The 18,406-nt window shown below is 46.5% G+C and overlaps 2 protein-coding genes across 3 annotated transcripts; both read left to right on the top strand.

Annotated features, from left to right (window-relative positions):
- The first annotated feature begins 599 nt into the window (after positions 1-599).
- LOC128754126 (E3 ubiquitin/ISG15 ligase TRIM25-like) lies at positions 600-8,757 on the top strand. 2 transcript variants are annotated; one of them, XM_053856510.1, is made up of 9 exons: positions 600-1,262; positions 1,688-1,783; positions 2,592-2,672; positions 2,922-3,074; positions 4,401-4,560; positions 4,642-4,680; positions 5,663-5,707; positions 5,928-5,996; positions 7,250-8,757. In XM_053856510.1, exons 1-9 carry the CDS (start codon positions 660-662, stop codon positions 7,801-7,803), a joined length of 1,800 nt encoding a protein of 599 aa, XP_053712485.1. In that variant the 5' UTR covers positions 600-659; the 3' UTR covers positions 7,804-8,757. The 2 variants fall into 2 exon arrangements, with proteins under 2 accessions (XP_053712485.1, XP_053712486.1); XM_053856511.1 differs by lacking the exon at positions 5,663-5,707 and having other exon boundaries at positions 601-1,262.
- A 320-nt stretch (positions 8,758-9,077) lies between these two features.
- On the top strand, positions 9,078-17,985 carry man2b1 (mannosidase, alpha, class 2B, member 1). Its single transcript, XM_053856339.1, has 22 exons — positions 9,078-9,202; positions 9,482-9,584; positions 9,674-9,847; positions 9,907-10,100; positions 10,956-11,088; positions 11,160-11,305; positions 11,457-11,656; positions 11,713-11,833; positions 13,027-13,105; positions 13,192-13,301; positions 14,749-14,856; positions 14,969-15,271; positions 15,329-15,426; positions 15,488-15,608; positions 16,340-16,458; positions 16,537-16,638; positions 16,725-16,812; positions 16,880-16,960; positions 17,097-17,321; positions 17,383-17,532; positions 17,592-17,694; positions 17,759-17,985. The coding sequence occupies exons 1-22, from the start codon at positions 9,089-9,091 to the stop codon at positions 17,866-17,868; spliced, it is 2,982 nt and encodes a 993-aa protein (XP_053712314.1). The 5' UTR covers positions 9,078-9,088; the 3' UTR covers positions 17,869-17,985.
- The last annotated feature ends 421 nt before the right edge of the window (positions 17,986-18,406 follow it).

The following is an 18,406-nucleotide window of genomic DNA, read 5'->3' as shown; positions in this document are numbered from 1 at the left end:
ATAAAAATAAAAATAAAAATAAAATATTTTGTCTATTTTTTTTCTGGGTCAAACGTTTTATATATATATATATATATATATATATATATATATATATATATATATATATATATATATTTTTTTTTTTTTTTTTTTTTTTTTATAGTTCCAAATTCCATTTGACCGACTATTTGCAGTCGCACAGCGCCCTCTAGTCGTGAAAGCGCCTGAATAAATATTGCGTCACGGTCACTATTGCACACTCAGAAAATGTACTGTAAAAAGGGGTTAAAGGTGAATTATTCTTGATTTTCCTTTTACACGTATTTTTAGTTAAAGCCCATCAGTTGTTTCCCATGTTTTTGTCACATCTTTCTACGCATTCCACAGAGTGATGGCCCTCTCACATTTGGAAGTGATGTGGATTTGCATCTAGCTGGATTATAAAAATCTTCTGACCGAACTAGTTGATGCTAAAATATAAAAGCTGAACTCAATAGTTTATTGAACCGGGACAGTGGGAAACGTGTCGACAGGCGTCATGTTCTGCCTGTAAGTCAGCGCTGAGGGCGCCGACCACATTGTTATTGTCGGAACATATGACTTCGCGGAAGAGGCGCTGCCCTCCGACCCTCCCTCCTCACCGCGGCTCCGGGCGCCGCCACACATCCACGGCGGCGATGGCTCAGGCCAACATCTCGGTGACGGAGAGCCAGTTTCGGTGTCCCATCTGTCTGGACCTGCTGAAGGACCCGGTGTCCATCCCGTGCGGACACACCTACTGCATGGCGTGCGTCAGCGGCTACTGGGACCAGGCGGAGCCGGGGCGCTTCAGCTGCCCCCAGTGCCGAGAGACGTTCAGCCCGCGGCCGGTGCTCCGCCGGAACACGGTGCTGGCGGAGGTGGTGGAGAAGCTCAAGCTGAGCGACACCTTCGCCGCGCCTCCCGAGGTCTTCCGAGGCGCAGCCGGCGAGGTGCCGTGCGACTTCTGCCCGGCGGAGAACAAGCTGACGGCGGTGAAGTCGTGTCTGGCCTGTCTGGCCTCCTTCTGCGAGCTCCACGTCGCGCCTCACCGAGAGGTGGGGACCCTGCGGCGGCACAAGCTGGTGGCCGCCGTGGAGTCTCTGTCGGAGCGGCTGTGCGCGCAGCACCGCCTCGCTCTGGAGCCCGCGGGGAGCGGCGCCGAGGCGGAGGAGGCGGTGGGATGGACGGGAGACTGCCTGCTGTGTGAGGCGGACCAGGAGGAGCTCAGCCATGTGGACTCGCAGAGAGCCAGGAGACAGGTGGGACCCTTAAAAACAAGACAAGTTGCGCTGTAGATCCCACTTTTTAGCCCAGAAATTACCATTTATTTTGATCTCAACTTAATCGCAAGCGCTTCTGTTGTTAAAATCTTCCCTCAAGTCACATGTAGTGTGATTCAAAGGTGTGAGTCAGTTAACTCTAGTGTGGTCAAACAAGATTCAAAGTTGAGATCTGTTGACAAGTTTCACTGAAACAACTTGGCGTCTTGAGAATAGATTTACTCTGGTGAAGACTCCAGACCACCCAGACGTCCCGGCTATAGAAGTGCTTCTGCCCACCGTCGAGCAGGTCCACTTCTCTCTGACCTCCGAGCAGGTCCACTTCTGTCTGACCTCTGAGGTTGTGTGATGCGGTCCTTCTCTCGTCCGTCCGTTGAGCTGAGAGTGCGTGTCTTGCTCCACAGCTGCAGCTGCGCGAGTGTCAGAGGATGGTCCAGCTGAAGATGCGGGGAGCTGAGAGAGAACTGGAGGAGTTCCGACAAAACCTGGAGACTCTCAAGGTGACCTTCAGTAGCAACCTGAGCCTTTATCGTGTGCATGGTTTTGATGTGGAGATGTGGAGGAGACCACAGTTTCAAGTGCTGAGGTTCCCTTCTCGGACGATGTGCTTACTGGACTGGTTAAGTCAGAGTCCTGAAGACAAGTGGCGCCGTCTGGTTCACTGTGGGAGGATGAAGAAACAGCAAAGCACCACCGACAAAGTCCAGGTCGCTGAGATCCAGACCTTTCTCCAAACCCCTCCTGTTCTTAGGAGAGACATGGAGGGGTTCCAAAGGTCATCTGAGAGATGTCCTCTCTCTGGCGTCCAGGAGTCTCTGCTCCTGTTCATCTGCCAAGTTTGTGTTTGTGATGCAAGTTAATGGATGCTTTGTTCTCTGGTCTCTTAATTCCATTATCAGCCCGTGTTTCCATGTAAAAGGCTTTTATTGATCATTCTGTTGCTCCAAGTCTCTCCATGTTGGTATCAGTCTGTCATCCATCCAGACATCATCTGTCCATCACCCTCCCGTTCATCTATCCACCCACCCACCCATCCATCCATCTGTCCATTTGTCCAACCACCCACCCACCCACCTATATCCATCCATAGTTCACACATTCATCCCTCTGTCCACCCATCCACCCATCCATCCATCCATTCATCCGACTTCATGTACATCCTCCATCATTCTCCATCCATCCATCTGTCCATTTGTCCATCCTCCCACCCATCATCCATCCATCCATCCATCCATTATTTCATCCATCCATCCATCCTTCCATGCATCCATCCTTGACTTCTTCACACATTGAACGTCTGTGTTTCAGGTGTCTGTCTCGGCTGTTTTGGAGGACAGTGAGGCTCTGTTTGCTGACATGGTCGCCCGCCTGGAGAAAACCAAAGCTGAGGTGAGAGGCTGTAGATAAATGACCTTTAATGACCGTTTGCAACCAGTGTCTTAAACCTGCAGTGGAAGTGACATCAAAGAAGAAGAAAAATCTGCATTTATATGATGTTTTGAAACATTTTATTTGCGTTTATTATCAACCCGTCAATGGCCCGATCGCCATAGATGGTTTCCTTTACCTTTATCAACCTGGGGAGCGAACGTGTCGTGTTATTGAGGCGGGTTTCTCAGGATTGTCTTGCGCTTGCAGGTCCGATCGCGACTGGAGGCCAAGGAGCGAGCGGTGGTAGCTCGAGCAGAGCGGGACATGGAGATGTTCGAGAAGGACCTGCAGGATCTCCGGAGCAGAGACGAGGAGATCAGCCAGCTCCTGCTAGATGAAGACAACGAGCGCTTCCTGCAGGTGAATCCCACTGATCCATGTGCTTCTTGTTTCCTGTGAAATCACTAGGTTTTCGTGGTAAAAAAACAACCTGAAATTGAGAAGCAAAATAAGGATTTTTTTTTAAAGTATTATTTTAATGACAAGATGAGTTTTCACTCATTTAATTTAACTTTTTTTCACACTTTAATTCATTCATGAAGCAAAATTTTGTTTTTACAAAGGTTCCACATTTTTTTTATGTTGGTTTTTGAAAAATATTACATTGACAAATTATAGATTTAGATTTATAGATTTATTATCTGAAATATACAGTGGTACCTAGGTTGTCGACCACAATCCATTCCAGACGGCCGTTCGAGAAGCGATTTGTTCAAATTCTGAATCGATATTTCCCATTACAATGAATGGAAAAAGAACTAATGCGTTCCGAGCCTTAAAAGAGTCTTTTGTAGGAGTGAATGTAGAGTGTGTGCTGCAGGTGGCTGTTCCTCTATGTGTGTGGCCGCTGCATGTGGGAGGGGTTGCCGAGTGAGTGACGTCTCTCCAGAAGTGAAGAGGTGCCCGGTGCGTGTCCAGCTCTGAATGTGCGCTTCTGTGCAGTTTGGCTGTGACAAAGTCATAAACCAAGTCACGCTCTGTCCCAGACTGGCCTCATCCCTGTCCCAGCTCCAGCCCACAACAGGACATCAAACCCTGGAGTGTGGCTCCAGCACCTCCCCTGTGACACTCTACCACGGTCCAGTGTGGAGACAGGAAAGGTTTTACACCTCAATATGAAGAAAAAACAGTCAGTAAATGTAGCTAACGGGACACGTCTGCATACAGAGGCTGCGTTATACACAATAACAAAGCGCCTCGTGGGTCAGCTGAATGGTAAAGCTGATGTTTTTTTCTGGCTTATTTCGGGGCGTTCGAGTTCTGGATTTTTGTTCGAAATCAGAAGCAAAAAAATCTCAATTTTTTTCTTCCAATTCCGATTTGTCGGAAGTCCGGGACGTTCAAAAACCGAGGTGCCACTGCATCTGGTTTTCTGGCTTGTTAATGCTTTGCTGGATTCTAAAATAAAGCAGCTGGTTTATATTTAGAGCAGAGGGAGGCTCTCTCACGGGAGTGTCTCGATCAGCTGCAACTGTTGGTCAGCTGACCTGTTGTCTAAGATGCTGGCACTCTCAAAGGGACTCCTGGTTCCCATTGTGGAACAGGAAAGTGGTTTATAGTGTTGGATGGAAAATGAGAGGAAAACATGACTCACTCTCAGCAACTCTCTTCGGAGTGTTTTGATTTATATATTTATGTATTTGGGGTTTGGAGACACAGACGGTGACCGCCACCTTCTCCACCCAGGCTGCTCCGCTGCTGTGCCTTCCTCCAGCCACCGGGCGACAACCTCGGTCCCTCAACCTGCCATCGGAGAGCCTCAGCGGTGCCCAGGGGGCGCTGTGCCACTTCCGCAGTCGCATGGAGGAGGTCTGCAGGGAGGAGGTGGACAAGATTAGCCGAGCAGGTAACACATCACCTGGACAACGTCGTGATGTCACACGTCTCCAAACTGATACACTGAACGTCCTCTACTTTTCTCCTGCAGTGAACGAGAACCACGTGGCCGGCGCCGAGTGTGTTAAAGGTACGGAGCAGCAACAGTGACGGGACACACCTGGCCCATTTTCACAGCCTGCTGCTCTTGACATTTGACATTTAACACGGGGAGTGAATTATTCAGGCTGTTGTCGGAGCTGACACATCCTGGCTCACCTCCACTTCTAAATCTGACCGGGTTTCCCCTCCGGTCCAGTCAGAACACAAGTCAGCAGGTTGTTCGTGAGAGCACGGCCTATTTTTCAACCAGGAAAGAGCTGAAAACACAAGGTGGCTAGCCTCGCACTCATGAAGCTTCATGAAGCCTCTTTGTTAGACTTGAGTAGGTGGCGCTCTTGCTTTAAAACAAAGCACGTAGACCAGAGAGCGACATCACCTGGTCTGAAAATGAGGCTTAGTGAGGCTCCATCAGCGCTAACTTTGGAGAGTTAGTCTAAAACATTGGTTTTCGCGACCTGTAAAATGAGGTCCACTGTGAACTCAAGACAGAATCTGGGTGCGCTGAGCACTCCGTCCTTCCATGCGCTTCCACACGTCACTTATTGCTGCGGCATCTGAAGTTTGCACCAAATTTGGGTCTTATGTAATACAGATTTTTGGCCTCAAAAACTGTTGATAAAAGATGGATAAATGCTTGCAGGGGCCCAAAAAATTGAACTAGAAAAGCACGTAGGGAGCGCAGATCTGCACCATATTACCTGTCTTTATAAAAACACATGCAAAATAAAATGACCATAGCTATGGAATTGTGTTTTCTCACAGCCAAAAAATCGAATCAAACCTTATGGGTGAAGCCAGGTTTCTCCCTGTTGCTCTGGTGGTCATGTGACCCTGCTGTGCCTCATTCACGGGAATGAGGCACAGTTGGAATTCCTGACTGGGATTAGTCATGATGGGCTCATAATTCAAATGACTGCCCCGGGACAGCAGGTGGCAGCAGTGTTCCGGAACTGGCTCACGCATCCTTTCATTTGAACTTTGATCCCTGATTGTGAACTTTGGTCAAACAGTGAATTCCAAACCTCCGCAGTCGCCTGGGCCGGAGCCTGCAGCAGGTAGGTGAAGCAGCGTTTGTCCATCTGGTGTCTCCAGTGACTCGGAATCTAACCATAGCTCTGCATCTATCGGTGTGGTTTAACTGGGATCGGTTCTTAGCTGGTGCAGGGTTCGATGAGAACGGTGTTTGGAACACCAACTACTCTTTTTCAAGCTGGGATGGGTGTTTCCTGCCGAGTTTTTTGGAGTCATTTTTCTCTGGTGTGTGTGTCCCCGCAGCGGTGCCACTTCTGTCCAACCTGACGCTGCAGCCGGCGGATCAGAGGATGCGAGCAGCTTTCCTCCGCTGTAAGTACTTGCCGTCCTCCACGCCGGCCTCTCTCTCCGATGCACTCCAGCAGCCGGGCTAATCTCCATGTCATTTTTCCTGTATCGTGTATCGCGCTCCTCGCTACGCTGCCGTGTGCAGGCGGGGAAACATGAGACCCAAAACCCCTCCACCCCGAACCCAGCCCCATTAATGATGAATGGCAGTCATAGTGTGTTTATGACATTCAAGCTCCTGGGTAAAACCAGAGGCTTGTCCGAGCAGGAACAGTTGAGCTGGCGACAGATCACAACACCTTGTCAGTCGTCAATAATTCAGCAGGCGATCGGTGATGCTCGACTCCGCGGGTCCCGAATGTGAGAGGCAAAATAGTGGCTGAAATAAACAAGGTTTTGAGAAGTCAGTCGCAGCTCAGGACTGTTTAACCTGTCCGTCCTTTGATCTCCCCTATTTCGTAAACGCCTGTCTACCTCTATCGTCTTGCCGTCCATCTTTCTACCCCACTATCTCTCTGTCCTACTGCCTGTCCATTCTTTCTCTCCATCTTGGATTCTCCCTTTTCTGTCTTCCAGCTCAGTGTCTATCTGTCTTACTGAATGTGTCTTTGGTGTCACCTTATTCCACTACGTCCTCCATCTACAGCTCTGGTGCAATCCCTCCCTCAGTCCCTCATCCATCCATCCCTGTCCATAATCTGAGGGGTACCATTTTCTCCATCCGTCTCTTTGTCTGTCTGCATTCTTCTCTCCATCTATTGTTAGTCTGCCCTTTTTCATTGAATCCATTAACTTCGTATCCTCACCCATCCATCTGCCCTCCATTTAACCTGAATAAATCCATCACCTACCCGTCCTTGTGTCCTTGTCTATCATGTACCCCCCGTCTACCCATCATCCCTCTTTCTTTCTACCCTTGTCTGTGCCCATTTCTGCCTTTCTCTATCTGTTGTCTACCTTTCTTTCTACCCCTGTCTGCCATCTACTCTTGTTTCAACCCATGTGTTTCCATCATCTACCTGGCTTTGTACCCTCTTCCTATCCATCTTGTACCTCATTTCTACCCCTGTTTGCCTACCATCTATACTTCCTTCGACCCTTGTCGAGCCGCCATTCATCCTTTCTACTCTTGTCTGTCGACACTCTACTTTTTCATCATGTACTCCCAGTTCTACCCTTGCTATCCCTTGTTATCTAGCCTTCTTTCTAACCATTTACTGGCACAACTTACTTTCTGTTTATGTGTAAATTCAATCTCAACTTCCTGTTTTGTGCAGTCGCCTGCCGCCTGTCTTTCGACCCCAACACCGCCCATCCCACCTTGGTCCTCCTCGAAACCCCTCCAAGCGCCCGCTGCGGGGAAGAGCCGCAGTCTTACCCCCCTCACCCTCAGCGATTCGACTCTGTGGCGCAGGTCTTGTGCAAGGAGGGCCAGTTCGGTGGCGCCAGCTACTGGGAGGTGGAGTGGTCGGGCGGCGGCTGGATCGACATCGGGGTCACGTACCGCGGGATCGGACGCAAAGGCGGTGGGAAACCCTGCCTTCTGGGGCGCAACGAAAACTCCTGGAGGCTGAGGTGTACTCACGCCGGCTACGCTGCCTGGCATGAAAATCGCAAGACCACAGTAGCGGCGCCGCCTTGTCCCAGGATCGGGGTCTTTCTAGAGCGACAGAAAGGAGCTCTGTCGTTCTACAGCGTGTCCGACACCATGATGCTGCTGCACACCTTCCGCTGCCCCTTCACTCAGCCACTTTATCCTGCTTTCCGTCTGGATCTAGACTCCACCTTGCTCATCTGCCCCCTTGAGGCCGGCAACGGAAGTCAGAATTAACGCTCACTTTACACAGGATGCTTTAGTATAATAAATACTGGCGTAGAATAGAGATGCAGAGATTATTGGACTGACTATTGAGTTTTGTTTACATCTGCGAAAATATGTTTTGACCAAATAAATTCTGCCATTTAACACTAAAAACCATCTTCCTGCCTTCGAGTGGAAAAAGCAAAAGCCATATTGTTAGCATTGTCAGGTTAGAAGTAGAGATGAAGCTTCATGAATCACAATTGTTTAAACAACTGTTTTAGTGAAATGATTCTTAGAGTGACTCTGAAAACGAGGGTGGGGCTTCATGAAGCTTCAGCAGTCCATCATGAGTTAAAGGGTGAGACTGAATGTGATGTGAAGCTTGTGATGTTTTGCTGTTGTATCCTGGAGACAGTCTTCTAAGTGACCTTACTCATGACTCCAATGTACGCCATACTGAAGAGCCTTTGTCATGCATAAATGGGGCTTCCATACATGTCACTGCAGGATGCCTTGAAACTGTTACTTTATTCTACAACTGACGTTGTGTGCAAAACACACACAACTGTATTCTTTGTTGATGGTACATGAAGGAATGTGTATTGTGCTATTGCATTCAACTATAAAGTGCTTTATTTTTCAAGCTGTAGCAGAGATGCAGAATCGCAATGCTGTGTGTGTAAATAAATCTGTGTGTAGCATTTTCTCCACTTGTGTCTTAGTTTTCTGTTTTAATGAAGCCATTAGACTCAAACAGAGTAGGAATTATTCAGAAGCCTATTTGGCGGTCAATATGGAGACGTATAGTGATCGATGTTTTGAGAGTTTCAGTTTCATTTGACAGACAAAATGAAGACTACAAATAGTAATGATATTACTATATTGATAGTGTGTCCCATTATTTATGTTCTCTCATGAGTCGATATCTGCATGGAATTTATTCACAATGGAATTTCAGAAATGTGTGTTTTTCTTTTATTGCAAATCAAATAAAATGTATAACAAGTCACAACATGCATTAAAATAAAGTATAAAAACATACAAATAAGTAAATCAATAACTATGGGTGTTAATTTAAGATTTTAACATTAAATAAAAAAAACAAAGACTTTTTTTTACTATTATCAAAGACGTGAAAATTCGAATACTATAAAATTTTCCGTTGCTATAAACAAAAAAAAATGGACCATTTTTGTGAATAACAGTTCGTGCCGCCTGGCAGACAAAACGGAGGACGAAGGAACTACTATCACGTGACTTCCTGGGAACATAAACACAAGTCATATGACCACTTGGTGTAGTTCCCTCCAACATGGCGACCAGGAAGCCGCAGCTGGCGGCTCTGGTGCTTCTGCTGAGCCTCACACAAGTTCTAAATTTCCCTGTTGGACCGGAACCGAAGCGAACGACAAGCTGCGGATACGAGGTCTACTATTTTAACTTTTAATTTACGTGTTGAGTTCTTTATAGTTGCTGTCACATGATGTTGCTGACCAGCAACTAAACCGGAATTAGCTACTTATTTTGGGATAAAGCTAAACTCGTGTGTTCGAGTGAAACGGAGCAGGGTCGGTGTGAAGTGTTTTTTTAAGGTGAAATGGGCTGCTGGGGCTTTTAAACAAGTATAAAAAGATGGGGCGCACCTGCTGTGTTCAGAGGGAAATCCCCTTGTCTTGAATCTAAAAGTGTGTGTGCGTGTGCGCAGTCGTGCCATGTCACCAAGGCAAACATGCTGAACGTTCACCTGGTTCCTCACACACACGATGATGTTGGATGGCTCAAGACGGTGGACCAGTACTACTATGGAGGTGAGACACACGCACACGCACACACACACACACACACACGCACAGCCCGACTCGCCAGCCGTGACTCAAGCGCTGTGTCTCGTGTCCAGACCGCAACGACATCCAACACGCCGGCGTCCAGTACATCCTGGACTCTGTGGTGGAGGAGCTGCTGAAGAACCCAGAGCGCCGCTTCATTTACGTGGAGACGGCCTTTTTCTACCGCTGGTGGAAGCAGCAGAGCGCCGCCACGCAGCAGACCGTCACCCAGCTGGTCGACGAAGGTACCCCGCACCCGCACTCCCCGAGTCCTCCGCTCGTGACCCGCCTCGCTTCCCGCCAGGTCGCCTGGAGTTTGTCAACGGCGGCTGGTGCATGAGCGACGAGGCCACCACGCACTACAGCGCCGTCATCGACCAGATGACCATGGGCCTCCGGTTCCTCAATGACACGTTCGGGAAGTGCGGCCGTCCCCGGGTGGCCTGGCACATCGACCCGTTCGGGCACGCCCGAGAACACGCCTCCATGTTCGCGCAGGTCGCACACCTTTTTATTTTTATCAGATTTATTTCCTCCAAGTCGATCTTCTTCTTTTCCTTTCGGCTTCTCCCTCCTCCTCCTGTCCTCTGCTTCCTCTTCTCACAAACCTCCAAACCTCATGTCCTCCTTCACCACCTCCATCACTCTCCTCTGTGGCCTTCCTCTCCACCTTCTGCCTGGCAGTTCCAACCTCAACATCTTCATCTACCAATGTACTGGCTCTCTCTCTCTCTCCTCTGTACATGTCCAAACCATCTCCATCCAGCCTCTCTGACTTGGTCTCCTAAACACCTGAGCACATGTGCTGTCCCTCTGATCCTATCATCATCCTGCTCACTCCCAGAGAGAAGCTCAGCATCTTCATCTCTGCTACCTCCAGCTCTGCCTCCTGTCTTCTCCTCAGTGCCACTGTTTCTAAACCATACAACATTGCTGGCCTCACCACCCTTTTGGACACTTTCCCTTTCATCCTTGCCAACACCCTTTTGTCACACATCACACCAGACACTTTCCTCCAATGATTCCATCCTGCCTGCACCCGCTTCTTCATCTCTGCATCCTGTAACTTCACCTGTCCACTTGGCTCCCTCTCAGTCACACACATGTATTCCTTGTTACTGTGGCTAACCTAATTCCTCTCCTTTCTAAGGCAAACCTCCACCTCTCTAGCTGATCTTTCACTTGCTCCCTGCTCCCTCTCACCACAGATCACAATTCCCTCCCTGAAGTCAATATTGACAAACTTTATTGAAGTCACAGTAGCATATTTTTCTGTGTCGTTCCATTGTTATGAAATCCCCGCAAGTCCAGAGAAGTTTTTGAATTCTGTCCCAAACCCTCTCGCTTTCACAGATGGGGTTCGACGGCTTCTTCTTCGGCCGCCTGGACTACCAGGACCAGTCCCGCCGGCGCTTGGCCAAAGAGCAGGAGCTGCTGTGGAGGGCGTCGGACAGCCTGACGCCTCCGGTGGCCGACCTCTTCACCGGTGACTGGCCCCGCCCCTCTGTCAACCGCCGCCGCTCCTGTGCTCATGGTCGCCGTCTCTCCTCTCCACAGGGATCCTCCCCAACGGCTACAACCCCCCAACAGGCTTCTGCTGGGACCAGTCGTGCGACGACCCCCCGATCCGAGACGACCCGGACCTGGAGGACTACAACGTGGACCATGTGGTGAAGCAGTTCCTGGCTGTCGCCAGGCAACAGGTAGAGCACACACGCTTGTCGCATGACTCCGTCATGTGACACGGAGTGTCAATAAAAGATGTAAACACAGACGGGGCAGAGGTGAAACTCCCAGTCAGTGTTTTATTGGCTGCAGAAGAGCCTTTTTTTTTCTTCACTTTCCTCCCCTCAGGCCCAGGAGTACAAGACCAATCACATCATCATGACCATGGGCTCCGACTTCCAGTACGAGAACGCCAACCTGTGGTACAAGAACCTGGACAAGCTGATCCGCTACGTCAACGCTCGGCAGGCGGACGGCAGCGGCGTCAACCTGCTGTACTCCACGCCCTCCTGCTACCTGCAGGAGCTGCACCGAGCCAACCTCACATGGTAGCTAGCGCAGGTGAGGCTCGCGCCACCTGGTCTCAACGTCACCTTCCACTCAGGCCTCTGAAGACGGACGACTTCTTTCCGTATGCCGACGACGCGCACGACTTCTGGACCGGATACTTCAGCAGCAGACCGGCGCTGAAGCGCTACGAGAGGGTCAGCAACAGCAATCTGCAGGTACCGCACGCACGCACGCACGCACACACGGTCTGTCTTTTTATGTTGTGTGGGGACATTTCATTGACATAACCCTTTCCCCAGCCTCTCCCCCTAAACCTAACTCTGAACCAAGCTGACACTATTACGTTTTTCAAACTTATGGGGACCGGCAAAAGGTCCCCACAATATTGATATGTCATCATATGTTTATACAATGTTTTATAGATCATTTCTTTGTTATAATCCATGGTCATAATTCCTTCACATTCAGTTCACATTCCTTTGTTTTATTATTATCATTATTAGTTTCTTTTTTACATTCGCTTTTATTCTCTTTAATTTCTGAATTAAATATTATCTCAATTATTATTTTGTTTTATCGAGGTCAGTCAGAGTTTTTGCTTTTAACAATATTATTAATGTCAATGCCGTCTCTGTTCTGGAGTGGAATTCTCGATTTGTTTCATCATGGATTTTGTGTGACATTTTTTTTACATGTTGAATTTACATCACAGGTTCTTTGATTGCGATCATCATCCAAGTTTTTTTCTCAGCATTTATAATAAATCAACATATAAATTAATAAAAATAAATAAATACATGACACATTTAAAAAGCAAAAAAAAAACTAAAAGATTAAAATAAATAAATAAAATAATAAAAATTATATTGTATATTAAACAAAGAAATTGTATATTAAGCGAAGAAATAAATTAACCATATAAATAATGTATATTGTCATTTTTGGGGATTTTTTTATACTTTGGTTTTCTTTTTTTTTTTAAATTAATTATTTTATATATATACTTTTTCTCTCACAACCGTTGCAGCTGTTCTTGTTCTTGCATTATTTACATTTTTAAAGTCCTTTTATAAATATATATATGCATTTAGAGACTTTCATCTGTCATCAGTTTTTTCACACATTTTCTCTCACAACTCTTGTGAATGTGACTTTCTTCTATTTTATTTATTTATAATCATTTGTAGATGTAGAATTGCCTTTTTATTGATTGAAATTGAGCCTGAAGGATGAAGGATAAATTGACTGAATCTAGTGATCGGTTTTTTTCAATGTATTTCTTTCAAATATACTATTAAATTTATTTATTATTCGAACACGTCCTTGTGAAATTCTCTTTGTCGTGACAGACTTATTCATCATGTCTAGTCACTTTCTGACAAAATAAATAACTGTTTATTTGATAAAGACCTGCAACCAGCTGGAGGTTCTGGTTGGACCCAAATCCCGGAGCGGAGCGTTCGGAGCAGGCGACAGTCAGGCCCTCAGTAAGTCTCTCTCTTATTCGATATCACTCCTTTGGAAGAGCTGGTTTTATAAAGGTCACCGAGCGGAGTGGTGTTTCTCCGGCCAGAGCGAGCCATGGCCGTGGCTCAGCACCATGACGCCGTCTCGGGGACGGAGAAGCAGCACGTGGCCAACGACTACGCCAGGAGGCTCGCCGACGGCTGGAGACACTGTCAGGTATTTTAGGAAGGTTTAGAAATTGTTTTCAAAGTGAAATAAATGGTGGCAAATAGAGAAACTCAGCTCAACAAACCTCACATCAAGTTGGAGCCAAGACTGCCCTCTAGTGGGCCCTGACAACATGGCTACAGTTTCATGAAGTCCGCCTCCAGTGTGAACACGCCAGGTAACTGGGACACTGTAAAGAGTAGAGTTCCAGAAAACACTTTGGATCAGTGTTTAAATACGCTGGTGTTGCTTAAAAACTGGTGTCATCAATTATAATGCTACTGGAGTTAAAAACAGTCATGTAATATTTTAATTCTTTTGGGAAAACTTGTTCAAATTATTGACTTCAAATCACATACACAATAACACAATAACATACATGTGAAGAGGGATCACAGAAGACAGACCAACAAAAACAGATGAGAAGGTGGAGAAGGAAAGATTCAAAGAATAAACAGTATTTTTTTTATTATGAGTCCAAGACACATTTGAGGACGTGGACTTGTCAACACTTCAACTCTTGGCTGCACCTGCTCCGACAGGTTCTGGTCAGCAACAGCAATTTTTAAATTGTTTTTTATCCAGTATTTTTTTTTCTATTTTTCTGAAATAGATTGTAATTGACCTTTTTTAATTGTCAAAAAATATTTATACATTTGTCTATTTGTTTATTTTGACAATTTTTTAATCTTTTTTTTTTAATCAGAAAATACTGTCTGTTAATTTTTTTTTCTTCAAATTATGTTTTTTAATGCTTATTTCACACTTTTTGTTTGTTTTTATTTTTTTTTCCATTTTTTAAATATTTTTTTTAATTAATGAAGTATTTTTTTATTTGAACATTTTTCAAAAAAACATTTTTAATTCGCTTTTTTCATTGTCATAAAATATTTGAACTTTTGTCGATTTATTTATTTTGACATTTAAATTATTTTTTATATAAAAAATGAAATATTTTAACACTTTTCTAAAATAGATTTTTATTTTAATTGAGTTTTTTAAATTGTGAAAAATAATTGAACTTTTGTCTATTTGTTTATTTTGACAGTTTTTAAATCATTTTTACATCTTTTTTTAAATAATGAAATATTTTTATTTCAACACTTTTCTAAAAGTGCTTTATTTTAATATAATTTTTTTATGGTCATAAAATATTAGATTTTTTTTTTTTTTTTTTTTTTTTTTTTTGAGAAAATACGTTTTGTAAATGCTCCACGGGGAGAAAAAAAACTAGAGTATATAGATTTTTTTTTTTTTTTTATAAATGAATTTGTAAAAAAAAAAAAAAAAACACTGTCAGACTATTTCAACGTTTTTGTAGTTATTTAATTATAATATTTTTTCTAAAATAGTTTTTTTTTGTTTTTTTTATTGGCATTTTTTAATTGTCATAAAATAAATCCACAATGAAAAAAAAACTTTTTTTTTTTATTTTAAATTTTTTTTGCTCCGACAGGTTCTGGTCAGCAACAGCCTGGCGTCTCTGAGTGGGTCGACCGCCGAGAGGTTCTACTGTGACCTCCTCAACGTCAGTGTGTGTGACCTGACTGAGTCCAGCGGGAAGGTGTGACTCTCTCACACACACACACACACACACACACACACACACACACACACACACACACACACACACACAGATGGTCACCGTTCTCACAAAAGCTGCTTCCTGTTTCAAGTTCTCAGTCAACGTCTACAACCCTCTGGCTCGGCCCGTCACGTGGCCGGTGCGACTCCCTGTCAACGGCTCGGCGTACCTCGTCTCCGACGCCAGCGGCAGACCGGTGGATTGTCAGGTGCTGCCGGTGTCTGACGCCACCCGAGCGGTGCGGAGGAGCCGGGGCTCGGCCACCAAGGAGCTGGTGTTCCAGGTTGAGGCTCCTCCTCTGGGCTACACCACCTACTCCGTGTCCCTGCTGCAGGACGGAGCTCCGCCTCCCCCCGCCGCCCGCGGCTCCTCCCCCCCGATCCTCCAGAACAAGGTGTGTATGTGAAGAGAGTGGTGACCCGCAGTGGTGTGACACCTGTGCTCCTCTCAGTTCCTGCGAGTGACCTTTGACCCCGACACTGGGCTCCTGAGCGGCCTCACCAACATGGAGACGAAGCAGAGCATCAAACTGAGCCAGAACTTTTACTGGTGAGCGCCGGCTCCTCTGTCTGTCTCTTCCGGGTCTCTGATCTCTCCGTGGCGGCGACAGGTACAACGCCAGCGACGGCAACAACACGGAGAGCATCCAGCCGTCCGGCGCCTACATCTTCCGGCCCAACTGCTCCACACCCTTCACTGTCAGCAGCAGCGCCCAGACCCAGAGCTTCCAGGTACCAGAGCTCGCATGTTCATGATGAGAAGAGATCCATCTTTACGTCTCCGACATTATTCAGTGTTTTCTTTATTTATTTTAAAGAATCCCTTTTTTTAAAGTCATGACATTTTTTTTTTTTTTTTTTTTTAAACTTTTCTAAATCAGATTTTATTTTTATTTATTTATTTATTTATTTTTATTTTTTATTTTGAGAAATACCCCATGAAAAAAATAAATATTTAGTATGTTTTTTTTTTCAACTCATCGCAAATATGTATTTTTTGTTTTTATTTATATATTATAAAATCTCATTTTTAAAATTAATTAAATATTTAGTATAAAAGTATAAATGTATTTTTTTCAAAATGTATAAATATATATTTTTAAAGATTTTTTTTATTAATCAAATTTTTTTTAACACTTTTCTAATAATTGGTTGCTTTTTTTTTTTTTTTTTAATTTTAATAAATTTTCGAAATTGTTTTTTTCTTCTGGTCTATTTATTTTGAGAAAATACTGTTTTAAATACTCCATGGAAAAATGATATTATTAAAAATTGCATTTTTTTATGTTTAAAATATGTAATTTATATGGTTATGATAAGGGTTTTTGTTTTGTCATAAGACAGTGGTCATTACACTGGGATTTTTTTCCAAAATAAAGATGAGGAAAAATTAGTCTAGTTATGGAAATTAAATCCAATAATACCGTCGTACAGTCAGAGCCCACCCTCTCCCTCTCTGGCAGACGTCGGTGGTGCAGGAGGTGAGGCAGGTCTTCTCCCCCTGGGTGTCTCAGGTGGTGCGACTCTACAGTGACAGCAGAGCTCTGGAGCTGGAGTGGACCGTGGGGCCCATCCCCGTCCAGTCAGTCCCAGTCTGAGTCAGTGTGTGTGTGTGTGTGTGTGTGCGCACGCCTGCATCATGGTCTCCTGCTCCGCTCAGGGACGACCTCGGCAAGGAGGTGATCACCCGCTTCGACACCGACATGGAGACGTCCGAGCTGCTCTTCACCGACTCCAACGGCCGCGAGGTCCTGCAGAGGAAGTGAGTGACCGAAGGAGAAGACTGTGTGGCAGACTGACAGCGGTGTGTGTCTCGTGTGTGTCTCGTGTGTGTGCGTGTGCGTGCAGGAAGGACTTCAGGCCCACGTGGCAGCTCAAGCAGACGGAGCCCGTGGCTGGGAACTACTACCCCATCAACTCCCGGGTCTTCATCAGGGTCAGTCGTGTTCTGCTGTCCCTGTGTGCGCCAGTGTGGGGGTCACTCAAGGGTCATGTGTGTTCAGGACGCCTCCAGCCAGCTCACTGTGGTGACCGACCGCTCTCAGGGAGGAGGCAGCCTGAGGAACGGCTCGCTGGAGATCATGGTGAGCGCCGACCTCCTCGGGCCACGCCGACCTTCCTCTCACCCTCCTCCTTGTCCTCCTCCTCTTCATCCTTCTCTCACCCTCCTCCTCCTCCTCTTCATCCTTCTCTCACCCTCCTCCTTCTCCTTGCCTGCAGCTCCACCGCCGGCTGCTCTACGACGACAACCGCGGTGTCGCTGAGCCGCTCAACGAAACCTCGGACCTGTTCCCGGAGGGGCTGGTGGTCCGCGGGCGCCTCCTCCTCTCGCTGGAGCGGCCAGCCAGCGCGGCCGACGCGCACCGCCCCCTGGCTCAGCAGGTGGTACTGCAGCCACTGCTGACCTTCACAGACGGGGAGCTGCACCCCAACACTCGGCTGCAGGTGAGGCACCGTGTCGGCAGGAGAAGAGCGTGAACAAACCAGAGCGGTGCTTCTGCTGCAGTTCTCTGGACTCCAGGCTGCGCTGCCCCCTGCTGTTCACCTGCTCACACTGACCCAGTGGGACGACAACCTGGTGCTGCTGCGGCTGGAGCATCAGTTCCAGAGCTGGGAGAGCAGCACCTACTCTCAGCCCGTCACCCTCGACCTCCAGGTGAGGAGCAGAGGAAACATTATGACCACCTGACTCACACACTTGGATCACCGCCGCAGAAACTCTTCTCCACCATGGAGGTCCTGGGCGTGTCGGAGATGAACCTCTCGGCCAATCAGTGGAAGGAAGAGATGAGTCGCTTCTCCTGGACTCCACAGACAGGTGCGTGTGAGACGAGTCACGGGACGCGCCCACGTGTCTGACGGAGCCTCCTGCCCTGTTTCAGAGGAGGAGCGGCAGCCCAAGAAGGTCCAGGGCGGGTCCACGTGGGAGGTCAAGCTGCGGCCCATGGAGATCCGCACCTTCCTGCTCAGAGTGAACCTCAGCCGGATCTGAGCCTGCCTTTCAAATCAGAGTTCTTAAATCTCCAGCTCTCGCTGCCTTTTTTTACTTTGTTCAAGTGTTTGTACATATTTGATTTTTCACCAATCGATTTAATAAAATTTGAAGTTTTGATCTCATGGTTCCAACTCGCATATTTTCTAGTGATGGGCTGATGAGGCTTCACGAAACACTGTCCTCATTTTCAGTGGCCATGAGAGGGCACTCTCTTCCCAAAGATCTGAGGAACTGAACAACCATTTAATTTGAAGCCAAGGCTGCCCTCTCGTGGGCTCTGAAAACATTGTTTCACGAAGCCTCATCAGTCCATCACTAATATTTTCAGTGAAGTCCTGAGCTTGTTTCCTTCTACGGAGGGAGACACAAGCTTTAAGCTCGTGACCGGTAGGTGAGGCTTCATGAACCTGGGTCGTCATTTTCAGAGCCCAGAAGGTGGCTGATGTGAGGTTTCATTGATATATATATATATATATATACATATATATATATACATACATATATATATACATATATACATACATATATATATATA

The sequence above is a fragment of the Synchiropus splendidus genome, chromosome 2, assembly GCF_027744825.2.
Source record: "Synchiropus splendidus isolate RoL2022-P1 chromosome 2, RoL_Sspl_1.0, whole genome shotgun sequence".
Classification (NCBI taxonomy): domain Eukaryota; kingdom Metazoa; phylum Chordata; class Actinopteri; order Syngnathiformes; family Callionymidae; genus Synchiropus; species Synchiropus splendidus.
This window is presented reverse-complemented; position numbering and strand designations above follow the sequence as displayed.

Excerpts from the sequence above, each read along its gene's own strand:
- LOC128754126 (XM_053856510.1), top strand. The coding sequence starts at position 660 with ATGGCTCAGGCCAACATCTCGGTGACGGAGAGCCAGTTTCGGTGTCCC. Across the intron at positions 2,673-2,921 it reads TGGAGAAAACCAAAGCTGAG|GTCCGATCGCGACTGGAGGC; the intron begins GTGAGAGGCTGT and ends TTGCGCTTGCAG. Across the intron at positions 5,997-7,249 it reads GCGAGCAGCTTTCCTCCGCT|TCGCCTGCCGCCTGTCTTTC; the intron begins GTAAGTACTTGC and ends TGTTTTGTGCAG.
- man2b1 (XM_053856339.1), top strand. The coding sequence starts at position 9,089 with ATGGCGACCAGGAAGCCGCAGCTGGCGGCTCTGGTGCTTCTGCTGAGC. Across the intron at positions 13,302-14,748 it reads ACGGCTGGAGACACTGTCAG|GTTCTGGTCAGCAACAGCCT; the intron begins GTATTTTAGGAA and ends TTGCTCCGACAG. Across the intron at positions 14,857-14,968 it reads TGACTGAGTCCAGCGGGAAG|TTCTCAGTCAACGTCTACAA; the intron begins GTGTGACTCTCT and ends TCCTGTTTCAAG.